Genomic DNA, 15,102 nt, shown 5'->3' with positions numbered 1-15,102 from the left:
CAAAGCCATAATAAGAGAAATTTGGTATCACAATTATTCCCTTGACAATAAAGTACAATCGAAGACTGAATTATATTCCTACTCCAAACATTAACAGAAGTTATACAAATCTCATTCTCATATAAATCTTTAAGAAGCAACCGAGTAAAAGGAAAAAAGTTATTTGCTAAGCTATGATTAAAACCTTCTTACATGTGACACGGGGGAATTGTTTTAAACTGAGACAGGGAGGTTTAGGTTGGATATTAGGAGGAAGGTTTTCACACAGGGGGTGGTGATGCAGTGGAACAGGTTGCCCAAGGAAGCTGTGGATGCCCCATCCCTGGAGGCATTCAAGGCCAGGCTGGATGTGGCTCTGGGCAGCCTGGTCTGCTGGTGACCCTGCACATAGCAGGGGGTTGAAACTGGATGATCTTTGTGGTCCTTTTCACCGTAGGCCATTCTCTGATTCTCTGATTCTATATTTGATCTCCCTTTCATTTTATGTCTTGCAGAAACATCTAATTCTTCTTAATTTGGAAAGTAAAATAATCAGAATACTAATTTTATAAACTGTACGTGTATCATATGAGCTTGGAAATAGGGTTTCACCTTAGTGAATGGTGGTAAAATGCTACAGTCAGTGTTATAAAAGGAAGGATATGAAGAATAGAAAAAACAACTGGAAAATGTCTGCTGTATTCAGTAGAATTTCAGTTTACTTTTTTCATTCTCTGTCAAGTCTGTAATAAACTAAGCTAATTTGTGCCACTTAAAATGGTCATGTATTAAGTATCCAACTTTATGAAAATCACTGAAAAAATCTACTTCCCAAGTATTTCCAGCTTGACAGGAGCAGACAAAAGGTGTTAAAAAAAGTAAGCACACAAGAAAACTGCAAATCCCACCTGATGGTCCAAATATATGGCATTCCTTTGAAGGTGATGCGAAAGAATCTCACTCTAGAGGCAGCAGTTAGAGGGAAAAAGGAAAGGGACAGAAGGGTGCAGAATGCATGAAAAGAATTTTTAAAGATGTAAACTAGACAGTGAACTTTTTAACACAGAAATATAATGTTACTTTGCCTCCCTTTTTGTGACATGTTAACAGGTTTTGATCTCTAAACAGAAGTGATGAAATTTTGTCATGAACTGGCCTACGAAATACTACATTACATTTTGGTTCCACACATAAAATACAGAATGCTCACATGAAACATCTACTATATTTGATTAAACAAGCAACTACAAACCCTTTGGTAAATATGTTTTAAATGTCCTAATACTTTTGACAGATTGCAGTAAGATCATATTTGATATGATGCAATATAAACAATAGATTAATCTCATGATCTTTTACTGCTATTTTTGCTTATAACAATTGGTTAAAAGCCTGCAACTTTAAAGTAAACAACAATATAATTTAAAATATTCCTACATCATTTAAATTCAGCTAATATCAAAAAGTTATCAGCTAAGACCTCAAAGGGTTAATAACAGAACATCATATACACAGTCACATTCTATTCTACACCCTCAGCAGACAGAGAATCTTGTACTGTGGGTAAAATGCAAACTGATTAATGAATAACTAAAAGTTAGTGAGAATGGTACATGACACACATTGCTTTATAGCTGACCTTTGGGCTGTTGGCCTCAAGTTTTAGTTGCATGAGCTGTGCTAGTGTGTGTTCCCGGATACTACTCAGTTCAGCTTGCTGCCGTCTCAGCTTTATTAGCAGCAGCGTGAGCTCCTCTGGCTGAGGGAGTGCAGTGTGAGAAGCCAAAGAGTAGAAAAAAGGTTAATTGGTATCCTAAACAACACTTAATTAAAATAAGGCTTCTTATATCTTTCTCAAAATAACTTTTTATAGAGATACAACAAAAGATATACCATTTTTCCCAAATTGACCGTTTTCAAGTATATTACAAAAGGGTTAAGTTTTAACTACTTGAGTAGCAACTGATACTGCATATCCCATAAAAATTGCAGCTTTCTGAGTGCAGGACAAAAAAAGTGGGGATTTTGTAGAAGAAAGTCCGTGTGGCCCTCAAACTTTTTGGCATGCATATCAAATTGATGATATTGACTTCAGTGAAGGGGGATATAATTCCAACCCTTAGGATATTATTATCTGTATGGACAACCATTTGAGCTTGGTAGAAGAATAAAAAGTGCCCCAAAAAACTTTAATTCTTCAAATTTCTGTCAAGATTAAAAGTAAAAACAAACAAAACAATCCCAATAAGACAGCTGAACCATGTCAGGAGCAAACATTTTTGACAAAATTAAACTGCACATGTAGGACAAAAATAGTTTTCCTTCCTTCCTTCCACAGGTCTGAGGCACTGACTTTTATAACTGAGATGTAAAATACAGCCTCAGGAAGGAATAAAGGACAGTATTTAAAAGGTTGCATGAATAGAGTCACACTCAAATGGGTACTTTTCAGGTAATTCTACACAGAATGGTGTAGGTCAATTTGGAAAAAGCCACCTGAGCCATTGCTGAGAACCACTGCTATTAGCAACACTTCAAAGAAAATAAAACACTCTTGACATCACAAGTAGATGTTATGTTCCTGTTTGCTTCTGTTTCTTACACTTCTCCAGAACTAAGTCTTATAAGAAGTTAGATATCCATCCAACATTTTGATTTACTTACATGTTCCAGGAGCTTAAAAAAAATCCAAAACACAACCCCAGAAACCTGCTTGCTCTCTTCCCCAGTCTCAGAATTTCCCCAAAGCAAGGAAGTACAGAACTAGGCTCCAAAGATTGAAGTGTTAAGTTACTGAAAACCAAATACAGGTTTCTTAGAATGTGGAAGAAAAATATCTGAGGATAAGCACGGCACTGTTATGAGCCTGTACCGCAGTACCCACAAGGGGGAGCAAGGTATTTCCACATTGCTTCTGCTGTCAAAACCATTTGTTTTGAAGGAAAACCAGTACCAAAGTCAAGGTGGGCAGTGGTCAATCTTATCCTTCTATTACTTTTTTAATATCTGGATTTAAGATGTTTGATTTCAGAAACTAAGCATAAGAATCTAGGCTGCTATACAAGATGCTTTCGCATTCTCCCCAAGAATATGCAACAATGCTTTCAGCTCTTTGAAAATTGTCATCTTTGAAAAGCACAAGAAATTTTATTTTTAGAAACAACAGAATGGGAAGTAGCATCTTTGAAGAAAAGGAATAACAAATCAATTTATTTTCAGATCAAACCTTTTCTTGATATGGCTTGCAAAAGCTCAGTTTTAGTGCATTAACAATAAACTTACTGACAGTATTTAAATACGTTCGCAAACATTTCCTTTTTCTAGAGGAGTGCTAGACTTTCAAAGCATTGCAAACAATTTTGTCATTGATGCCAGTGCTGTGCTTTTGATATAACTCTTAGCACTCTCGCAACAAACAAAACTCAAGCATTTGTTTAAAGAGCTACTGCAGATTTCCTAATTCTGACCTCTGTTATGCATGTGCTGTGGGCAGCACTTCTGGTTTGTACAGGCAGAAGCTTGGACCTCCTTGCCCCCTACCCTGCTCATCAGCCCAGCTCCAGCAAGCCCAGGAGAGCTCATGGCGCCAGGAAACCAAAGAAATGTCTGCGAGAAAGAAGGCGTGGAGATAAGGCATCAGCTGCCAAAGGCCATCCCCTATGTTGTTGAAGATGCCACGGATTCATGCTGGGAAGTGCAAGAAACAGCAGTCTAGGCAGTGGGAGGATTAAATGGGGAACTGCTGCCCTCAGTTTCATTCAGTCTGTACTCTTAATTCGTAAACACCTCAGAAAGATTACAGAAAAGAGATCAAAACTGTCAAATCAATCTAATGAATTTAGGACAATCTTAGTCAAGGGTCATGTTTCAGTTAGGGAGCTGGATTGTATTCACCAACAGCATTTTGATGAAATACCTACAGTGGAGTTTCAACTCCATTACAGAAAAATAGGAGATGTCAGAAAGGACATCATTATTCCAAAAGCAGTTATAGTATCCTTAAGATGTTCAAAAAAGGAATATTTTATTTCTAGGATTTTCTTAGTAAATATTGGAGGAAGAAATATTCTGTGAAACAGAAATCTCTGGGAAGAGATGTATCACAGACAATTAAAAAAAAAATCCTTCTTTTGGAAAGAAAATCTGGACTCACTGAGTACAGAATATTCTCATAATTCAATTTAACCACCTTTTTAGTAGCTTTAAAAAATTCCTACTAATTAAAATAAAGGTTATATTTAATGCAAGCTTTGAACAGACAAAGACTTCAGCATTGCCTCTTTATACTTAAAGTATTATTCTTATAAATAAATAAATAAGATGTACCAAACAAAAAATACAACTCACTGTTTTGCCTTGGAGGCTCTGAGGAGAAACAGGCTGTAAACTTAGAACTGCTGGCATTGACCTTCTGTCAGGCATATAGACATGCTGTACAAAAACAAAATTGCAGCGTGATCCATAGTTCCCTAAAATCTCAACAGCTATTACGTGCTAAAAAAAGTCAAGCCAACTTCATTCCCACGACAAATTTGCTGTATTTTTGGGAAGCTTTGGCCAGTCATGTTCTCTCCTGACTACCATTTTTGACACTTGAGTAGGCTACCTCTAAATTTCAGAAATATCCCAGATTTCATTGTTCATATCATTAATAGTTCTTTCTTATAGTTGTTGCCATACTGATATTATGTAAAGAATAATTTTAGTTTTCACCTATCATTGAAAGTTGTTCAAAATCTCTAAGATCTTTATATAGATGAGATGGTTTAAGGCTCAGGTCTATTCTATTGATTTTATACAGCCAGTCTCCTAACCATCTACCTCTTAAAAAACAGGTTTGTGTTTTTTAAGTTCATAGGGATGGTTAGCTGTGTAACTAAAGTAGGCTGGATGTGGCTCTGGGCAGCCTGGTCTAGCAGTTGGAGAGCCAGTACATAGCAGGAGGGTTGAAACTAGATGATCATTATGGTCCTTTTCAACCCAGGCCATTCTATGATTCTAAGTGCAAACTGAATGGCATGAAAAACTGAAGGGAAACGGGAGTCTTGTATAGAAGACACTGAACATGAAACTAATTAGTAGCACAAAGTATTACAGATGGAAAAATACCTGAAAGCAAAACACGGCTAAAATGTCATATAAGCACATGCTCTGCAGCACTGATCTTAGTAATACTTCTCAGATTTGGGAGAAGAATTATTAGGTTTTCAGTGCAATTGAAACTTTTTGCCAAAACAAAAATACTTCTTTGTTGATAGGGACCTAAATGATAAGGACATCTGAGCTAATGATTTAGCAAAAGGCTTCAGGAGTATTTTACACAGTCAACTCTAGGAAACTAATTTTACATATTTCCTTGGCACTTGGGTTTACAATTTTTAGCCTCTCTTTCACTGATGATGATGTTTAACTTTATGTTAGTCACACGCAAAGGTTTTGTGCAGACTCCAGTTCTCTTTAGTGATCACCCTAATAACTCTAAGCATCCAAAGAAACGTCTACCCTCAGTTTTCTATTGGAACCCAAGGCAGCCAAAATTGTGGTTGAAAAACAGACAGTAATACGTAGAAAGAAATGCAGGACTTTCAGTTCTCTTGGAATTCCAGCTAGAAAAGCTAGAAGGGAGAATATTTTCTACACATACAGCAAACTATTCTATTTTAGAGAAATGTAATCTCATGAACAGCAATATTAGGACCACATGTTTTTCTGCAACATATTACAATATCTTTTACAACCTTTAGATTTTAAATGCTTTTTTAAATCAAGCAGTGCAATTTAATCCCCATTTCAATAAAATATAGGAGAGTGCAAGACAACAGTAGTGGCATACTTTCTAAAAAAAACCCCACAAATAAGGTTTTTAACTGTAAGAGCATGTATTGTACCTTAGTATGATGTGCTCTGTGTCTCCGATCAATAGTTACATCTCCTCTTTGCACTGGTGAAGACACTTCTGATCTGTAGGTCCGCTGCGGGGAATACCCTTGGAAACCCGCTATTGAACCATGAGAAGGCGAGGTGGGAATTGAATGCATTGTCTGATCAGAAATATTCATCATCGTTTTCGGGCTACTTAAAGTACTGTGCCTAGTAAGGGTTGTTTGCTTATTGTAAAACTGACGTTGCTGCCACTCGTAGAGCTGCCACATCGTGTCATCACGCATCGACCTTCGTTTTTCTTCAGCTGTCATGGGTCCTATGGCTCTGTCGTAAGCTGATGGCGTCATGCTGCAGAGGCTCTCTGGCCTTGCTTTGCTGTTTCGGGGCAGTGTTCTGTAGCCTTCTGGGTACCGGGGTAAAGCTTGAGGTCGATGGCTTGGCATGTTTCTCGGTAGAGTCTGATATGAGATTATACTGAAACACAAATATGTTAGTTAGTAGATTAGTATATTATATTAGTTTATATTAAAATCATGGCAATAAAAAGTTATTCAATACTGATTAGGTTTATCCTGCCAGCTCTTATCATTTTTGAGCACCATCATTTAAAAAAAATGCAAAATATCAAGATGATATTTCAGATGATATCAAGATTTTTCAGCACCGTAGCAGCTGAAACTGGATCTTATCTCAGATTAACTGCCTGACAATTTAATCCCAATTTCATCTTTTCACCAGTTTAACCATCTAGTAATGTTGACTGTAGATCAAATCTGGTCTACATGCTAGACAGGACCAGGTTTTTTAAGCTTAGAATTTCTATACTGTTCCAAACGTGAGTTCTTCTTAAATGCTTTTTCAAAAGTGAAAAAGTCTCCTGTTGCATCTCTGAGAAAGAATTAAGGAGTAATGAAAAAACAACATGAATTTGTAACAGCAGCTTAAGGAAAAATAGCAGTTATTGACAGAGGACAAAACTGAGGTCATAAACGTTGGTTCATTCAGCCCTTATCTAAAATTCTGATGTGCATCACTTAAAGTCATTTGCTTCTGATCACATCTGTGAGTGATGCTGGCCCAGAGACAAAATCTATCTCAAGCTGAACACGATGCAGCCATCAGAGGGCAGCAGCTTCCAGCTACGCCTCAGCAAGCCCAACTCAAACAGAAACCCTGGAACCTGAAGGCACCAGAGCCTCAAGTCAGCTCTGAGCAGCTTTGGTGCCATAAACACATTAAATAAATGATTATAGTAAACGGTGAAGCACTGTGAGTATTAGATCCTTATGAAATAATTATTAAGGAAATTGATGATGGTAAAAAAAAACAAAAACAAAACCGAACACTTTTCACTGAATATAGTTGAATATTTATAATCGCTTGTATCATTTTGGAGATGAAAACTGTGGTAAATAGGTTTACAATACAAAGTCTGTGGCAGATTTTGAATCTTTCTAAGAGTTAAGAAAGTACTATCCCCATTTTATAGATTGGATAGCTTTTTATTCTCTCAGAAAATGGCTCTTAATCTTGTTCTTTTGCTGCAAAATCTGCCTACGTGACTCTACATTTCTTTATATAATATATAATTGATGGCAAGGGCTTTTCTCCATCTCTATATTAGAAAAACAACTGAGACATTTTTGGGTTTCTCTTCTAACTTTCAGAATATTGTTTTAGTTATTCACAAATGAGTATGGTGAAGTCTCATATTGTCATGAAAGCAGCCAGTAGTTAGATAAACCTCTTTCAGTAAAGCTCCCAGTCTATTTTATTAATTGAATGGATGCTATAATCCTGTTGGCTCCTTTAAATATCTCAGTGTGAACAAGAGCTGCATGAAGATCTTAATATGAAAAGACAGAAATCTGAAGTCTGCATACAGCTACTTATATTCTAGAACATTTAGGAAGATAATGCATCCATCATTTATAGGCAAACCATAACTAAAATTGATTCACCATCGTCCTGTTGATACTTACAATATAAATGCCCTTCCAGTCAAACCCAAAAAACAACTCTGGACAGTGCTTCAGCCTGGAATTGCTTTGCATGCAAAAGGACTGCCACAGGCAATTAAGCAGTCACACAGCCTGCAAAGCTGCAAACTCCTGCTGTCATAAATAGCTTCCTACTAGTGTTCCCATCAGAAGAAAAGTTTTCCATACGAGTTCACAGGCTCATTAAGAACACCCTCAGAGATGCTGGGCAGCAGTACTTGCTCTGGTGTGTGAGCTGGGCCATGTGGGAAAGAGACTGCTGCTGCAGTTTTGGAGGCTCAGTATTCACACTTATCAATACCTTCTGATCAAAACCTCAAAACATTCCTCCATCCTAAGGAATGAAAATACCAACTGGTCTAGAATATTCGACCTTTATGTGGGAACCAAGCAAAGGGTGACAAAGCAACAATGAACAGCTGGTGCTGAGCAGCAGCCACTTAGTGCTTAAGGCACGGTGGGGAGACAGAGGTCCCACCCTGGGCTAGCAGCATCTCAGCAACACACTTGGTACCAGGCGACCCTTCCTCTGTGTTTTAAACATTTAAGAAAGGTCTTACCACAGCCTAACCAGACCCTCGTCCCAAACTTTAACATAAACTGGAGCTTCTCTATACTCTCAGCCATGAACTTCAGTTCTACTTAGACTCTGTCTCCAGCCAGAATCTGGCAATCTGAACGAATAGGCAAACAAACCAAAAAACCCCACACATTTTAGAGACATCACTACACATTAGAAATTCTGGTGGTTACTCAAGACTGCTTCCACGCAGTAGCAAAAGGGACAGCACAATGTCTATTTTTTTTCTGCTTCACAGAAAACAGAATGGCTTGGGTTGGAAGGGACTTCAAGGATCATTAGCTCCAGCCCCCATGCTGCAGGCAGGGCTGCCAAGCTCTATATTTAATACTGGACCAGGCTGCCCAGGGCCCCATCCAACCTGGCCCTGAACATCTCCAGGAACAGGGCATCCATAACCTCTCTGGACAGCCTGCTCCAGCACCTCACCACTCTCATAGTAAAGATCTTCCTCCTGACATCCAACCTAAATCTTCCCTCCTTCAACTTAAAACCATTTCCTCCTGTCCTGCTATTATCTACCCTTTCAAGGAGTTGACTTGTTAAAACTTGTTAGCTTTCTGCAGAGTTGCAATTCAAAGCCCGCTTGTGTCATCAGTGCCCCTCTTAAAGCCTCAACAAGTGCCTCTATTGTCAAGAACAAAATACAGTTAATTAGAGAATATTCTTAGTGGTACTTCCCACTACAGTAAATCAGTTTTAGGGTTTCATGCTTGCTCACAATCAAAAAAAGGGCACAGCTCTTCAAATTTCTACCGTTTGGATGCAAGTTTTACAGTGCAATTTAAAAAATCTAATTGCAACAAGGAATTTTTTCAGTTCTCATTATGCAAGCATACACAATAAAATAAATGTCAGGTTGTGCAACTCACTCTCTGTAGTGCAGATTCAAACTTGAGCAAACTACTTACAATGAGTAGTTCATGAAAAAACACATTAACTAGTCCTAATTATATTTAATGAAAAAGTAAAGGCAGTGGGGAAATTTTTAACCAGTTTTGGCATGTGTAAGACAAACTAGTGCAGATTTTTGCTGTTTTGCAAAAACTTAAGAAGTCTCCAACTACAATTCCACATTTTAAGAAAACAGATCTTCTGAATTTGGTTTTCTCATAAGCTCTGCTATCTATCTATATGTGAAGTTCCTAGCTCTTCAAAACATCTCCCTTAATATCACCCCATTATTTCTAATCTTATGTAATATTCATTATTATTTTTCAAATATTTTTCAAATATTTTACTGCTAGAGCTGCTTGTCTGTAGGGCAGCCTGGAAGCAGTGCCAGAAAGAGAAAATGCTATCAGCACAAGATTCAATATTGTCAATCATTCACATGCAATTTCAAAGCTTCAAGAATATGCACCAGAGCTCAATATTAGAACTGGGAGATATTTAATTTCACAAGAAAAAGAAGCTTTAAGCATCAAGTTAGTTAAATTACTCTGACTTACTGTTAGGCAAAGCTTCTCTCGCTCTCTCTTTATTGTAGTTTGTTTAAGTTTAAAAACTGACTGGAATATTTTTGAAGCATTTTAGATAAATATCGTCAGAAGAATTTGAACATAAAAAACACAAAGGACAGGGCTCTTACATGAACAGATTTTAAGAAGGAAAATTAATTTTTATGATTGATGTCATTCTCTCTGCTACTCACACTCACACCCCAAAGGGTTTTCTGACCATTTATTAATAGCTTATTAATAATCATTCAATGTTAATAAAAGGTGAACTTAAATCTGGTCTGAGTAGGCATCCAGGCATTTCTTGTAGAGAACAATGCATAATACGTAATATTGTTCTCTATAAGAATGTTTAAATAATGTGGATGGAAAAATCAAGCAAGTAGCCCGGATACAAGACTAAGTACTATTTGGTAGAAAGTCTAGTTAAAACAAAAAAAATTACATAGCACTTACCCTCTTGCTTCCTCCTCTTGCCCTTTTCCTCTCTGTATTTTAATCCATTGTTCCAACTGCAGCATTGAATTAGTTCTCTGCATAACTCGTTCGGACTCCATATGTGACTGAACTGCATTGTGCTGACCTCCATCTCCAGTATCTGCCAGGACAACACCAACAGCTTTATTCTCAGCTCCATTTAAATGAACTGGTCTGAAGTGTCCAGCCTGAACTGTGGTTATGGGTAGTGTCCTGTATTCTGATCCCAAAGGATTTAGCTTCACACTGTTAATTTTTGTTAATGGTTTATCTTGCCCAACTTTCTGGAATCCGTATTTTTCAGCTTCCAAAGCCTTCTTCTCTTCATTTTTGTTCACTTCTCTGTTTTTCTGGTTATTTTGTGCCTCTGGCTTAATTAGCACCCGATGGTTTGAAATATTATTGGCCTCTCGAGGTGGTGTATTTTCAGTGGTGAACTTCTCAACTCTAGAAAGGAATATACAAAAAGCTGTAACATCAAGAAACCATTCATTTTTAATAATAATAAGAAAAAAACAGTGAATCTATTTCCTGTTTATCAGGGTAATTTCAATGATCACTGTCCAGATATTTTAAATTAATATATTTGAGAAAAAAATCCAGGATGTATTTTCTCAATTATCAATGACAGCTTCTTTCTCTTTCTTTCTCTCTCTCTCTTTTTCCCCCCTCACCCTTGATGCTTCTCCTTCCTATTTTGAAAACATTTGTAAGTTTAGGGTAATTTTTTTTAAAAGATAGCTTCATATTAAGCCCCCTGATAAAATGTGCATTAAACAAGAGCAAAAAGCCAGACACTGAAAAAGCAGATGTTTGGTTCCCAGAGGGCTGGACATTTAAACAGTGAAAGTAATCAGTAGTTTTCCAAAAGCCAAGGCTTCCAGAAATCAACAGCCTGAAATTCACACTATTTTTAAAGCTAGCTTTAAAAATGGTAGCAGACTACACTGCTGAATAGCTTATAGTTCACTATACTGCTGGATTTAACATATAACAAGATCCATTTAAGAAAACAACTACTCATGGTCCCTGGCATGAATTAGGTTTCTCTGGTATGCTATCTCTTAGACATCATACATTTTATGGGAAATAACTGTGGCTTCCCTAAGTTTAGAAGGGAAGATAGCTGCTGACTAAGGAAACTGTACCACAAAAATAATGATATTTTTACTGCTTTGGAGTACTTATACAAGAAAAGAATGTATATGGTTCAGTTAACCATTTTCCTTTTAAAATTTCAGAATGTCAAGAAGCTGTATCTTTTTTGTCCCTGGGACATTTTTTAGTGTGATGTACTAGAAAAAAAAAGAACAAAAAAAGTTGAAACATTTTGGTCAACATTTTTGGGAATGGAAGGAAGTATTTGTTTTAAGATTATATCTCTTTATAAAACCAAACATTCAAAGAATAACATTTCATTTTATGATGTTGAGCTAATCTTTCCAATCTTTCTGCATCCTTTTGGGGAGAAAACATTATTCATCTTTTCATTTGTGTCCTGTTCAAGCACCTGATCCGTGTGTAGAAAGACCATCACGTATACAAATGTCCAAGAGCACAAGACCAGTATAAAAAGTGATCTGCTTCTAAGTAACTACACTCATAACGGTAAGCATTTTTGCTTACCCAGACTTGAATATGAGGCCAAAATGTATAACAAGTCTGCACTTCCTTGGCATGTTGTTTAAGCCATGAATTCCCAAGAAGCCAACTATTTGTTGGCTTCAACTCCAGTAAATATATAAAGGATGGAAGACTGTAATGTCCTTATAAAACATTATCCACAATTAATAAAGCTTGAGTGTTTAACTTTATAAGCACCCTCCATTATCAGACTATGATAGAATCATCACAGAATGGCTTGAGTTGGAAAGCTTAAAAAAAAATATCATCTAGTTTCAACCCCCTTGCTGTGGGCAGGGTCACCAGCCACTAGACCAGGCTGCCCAGAGCCACACTGAGTCTTGCTTGCTATGAATACTCAGTGATGTGAAGGGGATCAAGAACTTGTAAGTACACCACTTCAAACAACAGCAGGACATAAATGTCTGCTGCACCTTGTATTCAAGTTTGTGTGAAATACACATGTATTTTGTGTGTATTTCATACTATGATAGTTCATGAGTGCGTAAGAGGCATGGTATTTCCCCACCTTTTTCTGACACAGATGTGATGATCCCAATGTCTTTCACTATTAAAGTAATAAAAATTATGAAGGGAACTCTAAATAGTCCTTTTTCTTTCTTCCCACAATTACACCTGAGCTGCTGACATTAAAGTGCAGAAACATCAAATTTATCGCAAATGAAAATATTTGTATGAATAAATCCAAAATGCATATCTTCAGCTGCTTACATCATCATTACTTTTAAACATAGTTTTTTCTCGTACATCACTATTAAATACAAATGTTAGATGCATCTGATGCTTTCTGATAGCAGAAAGTAAATCTAAAATTTCTGCCAGTGATAGACTGTAGAGAAAAGAAATCTTAATGTACAACCAGTTTCTACGTAGAAGGGGAGAACGCGTGTTAGAACTGCTACATCTACAGCACATTTTTTATAATTTCCAGTTATCAGCAAAGAAATACTATGCTCATCTTACTTTAAAAGTGAGGGTTAGTTTGTGTTTTTTTTTTCCCCAAGACTTTAGAGTATTCCAAGACCCAACACTTCTGACCCTAAAGGGTTCCTCCTTTAGGTTACACGAAGAAATGGATCACCTCCTCCCTTCACCTCGAAACTCTATGACCTAATGTTTTACCACAAGCTAAAGGAATTTCCCAAGAATTAAAAATGTTATTTCCCACAATAGTCAAGTCAAAAATGGCATTAAAATTTCATCTTTCAGCCAGCTCAAGAGTTTGCAAGTAAAGTACTCCTTTTGAACTAGTCCTAAACACAGGCTATATTGTGTGTAGCATGCTTTAGTACTATCATAATGCCACCAGGTATCCTCTTACATGTTACATCAGTCTCCCTCAGGGTGCTTTGCAGTAAGGAGGCAGTTGCCCTTTTACAGATGGAAAAACTGTGCTACAAACAGAGTGGCATCTCTAAGGATATTCATCAGGTGGACAAAAAAACCAAGCCTTAGCATAGTATTCTATTCACATTATCATACTGGAGATGCTAATTGGAAAAAAAAGTAAAAATCACATAACAGTTTTTTCTTATCACTTGTTGCTATGGTTATACGCAGCAGAGATAAGTATTTCTATTTGACATTCTTTCTGATGATCCTTCTCATGGTGTGACATTCAAATTGATAAAAATAGACTTTGGGGCTTGCCTTTAACTCTGTGCATCAGATCAGACAACATAGCGTGAGCAAGAAACCTCTTTCAATAGCAGTTGTTGCAACCGAGAAAGAAACATCAGAAACTAGTATGCAAATGTAAGAAATGGAAATCCATATTTATGCAAATGTAAGAAGTAGAAATCCATATTTATTTGTCTCCATGTTTGTATGTGGCTCTCAAAGGTTTTCAACAAGGCTTGTGAGATATGTTTTGAGGATGGAAGAGGAAGAAGGCAAAAGAGAACGAGCATCAAATACATATCAAATACAGTTTCATACTATATACAATTTATTGATTTCTACCACAAAACAAGTAATATGTAGGGAATGGTTCTATGAGGAAAAATACTATTTTCAGCGTTTATAAGCAAATATTATAAACAAATACAAAACTCTAAAACAGATGAGGGGGTTATGTAGTCAATTATCAGACAAACATGAGGATGGCCCAAAGCCAGCTAGAGGCATTTGAAAAGAAAGAGTCATGTTTTTCAAACCAATCACTGTCAGTAAGCCCCCGCTGTGGATGTTGTTATGCTAGCAAGTGGTTTTTTGCCAGCTTAGCTTATGCTGTTCAGGGAGAGTAACTACAGGAGAAGAGAAAAATCTTCTCTTAGTATACGCTGCAGTGCTCAAGAGGAAGATACAATGGCTCTAGCACACACAGTTAACAGTGAGCGTGCAGGAAAATCATGCTCAAATAATGGAGTGTAGAGAAATAAGCATTTAGGATAGAATGGGCTAGTGGATATGTGGATGGATATTAACAGGCACAAACACAAGCAAGCAATCAGTACTACAGACACAACTTGACTGCGGTCTGCAGTGATATGACAAAGAATGAGTACAGTGTTTTGCTAATCCAGACAGGTTATTTGAGATCATATTTGAAATGATAAGGTTAGGCAGTTCCTTGCTCATTACAGTATTTCTTGTTATGGTTTTCCTAAGTTCCTCAGTATGTTATAAAATTTGAATTTACTATGTAGGTAAAATAAAAACAAAAACTTTCAGAAAGGAGTAATTATAGTTAAGTCAATAGGACTAATTACTATTTGTCCTTTCCTGTAATTATACATCAGAAGGGAGCTCTTCTACTTCAAGCGGTTGATCAGGTCTAAAAGGAATTATTCTATTTTTCTCACCTCAGCATCTCATTTCTGTATTATATGGTTCATTATATTTGGAAAGTAAGAATATTTGATGGAAAATCTGACAAAAATAATCCACACAACTTAATGTTTCAAATATCTGTTTTATCTTTTTTTCTCTCTAAGGAACTCTCGTGCTACAAAAAAAAAAAAAATAAAAAATAAAAAAAAAATTAAAAGAATATAAATACCAGCTCTCTTAGTTAATTTAAACCTTAGACTAATTGGGATGGTACCATAAGAGTACCGTAAGTAAGGATGTCCCTTAA

General features: G+C 36.7%; 1 protein-coding gene across 1 annotated transcript; it reads right to left on the bottom strand.

The window, feature by feature from the left end:
* Positions 1-401: 401 nt before the first annotated feature.
* On the bottom strand, positions 402-12,058 carry LOC104912036 (pleckstrin homology domain-containing family A member 5). The gene is made up of 6 exons (XM_010714780.3): positions 12,006-12,058; positions 10,359-10,826; positions 5,868-6,336; positions 4,327-4,410; positions 1,619-1,738; positions 402-941 (listed from the first exon to the last, which is right to left on the bottom strand). Exons 1-6 carry the CDS (start codon positions 12,056-12,058, stop codon positions 849-851), a joined length of 1,287 nt encoding a protein of 428 aa, XP_010713082.1. The 3' UTR covers positions 402-848.
* Positions 12,059-15,102: the final 3,044 nt, after the last annotated feature.

The sequence above is a fragment of the Meleagris gallopavo genome, chromosome 1 (assembly GCF_000146605.3).
Source record: "Meleagris gallopavo isolate NT-WF06-2002-E0010 breed Aviagen turkey brand Nicholas breeding stock chromosome 1, Turkey_5.1, whole genome shotgun sequence".
NCBI lineage: Eukaryota > Metazoa > Chordata > Aves > Galliformes > Phasianidae > Meleagris > Meleagris gallopavo.
Note: the sequence above shows the minus strand (reverse complement) of the source record. Positions and strands in the feature narration are given on the sequence as shown.

Coding starts and splice junctions, on each gene's coding strand:
- LOC104912036 (XM_010714780.3), bottom strand. CDS start 12,058: ATGCCAAGGAAGTGCAGACTTGTTATACATTTTGGCCTCATATTCAAG. Junction 4,411..5,867: donor ACAGAGCACATCATACTAAG/GTACAATACATG, acceptor GTTTTTGTACAG/CATGTCTATATGCCTGACAG. Junction 942..1,618: donor TTGAGGCCAACAGCCCAAAG/GTCAGCTATAAA, acceptor TGCTGCCTCTAG/AGTGAGATTCTTTCGCATCA.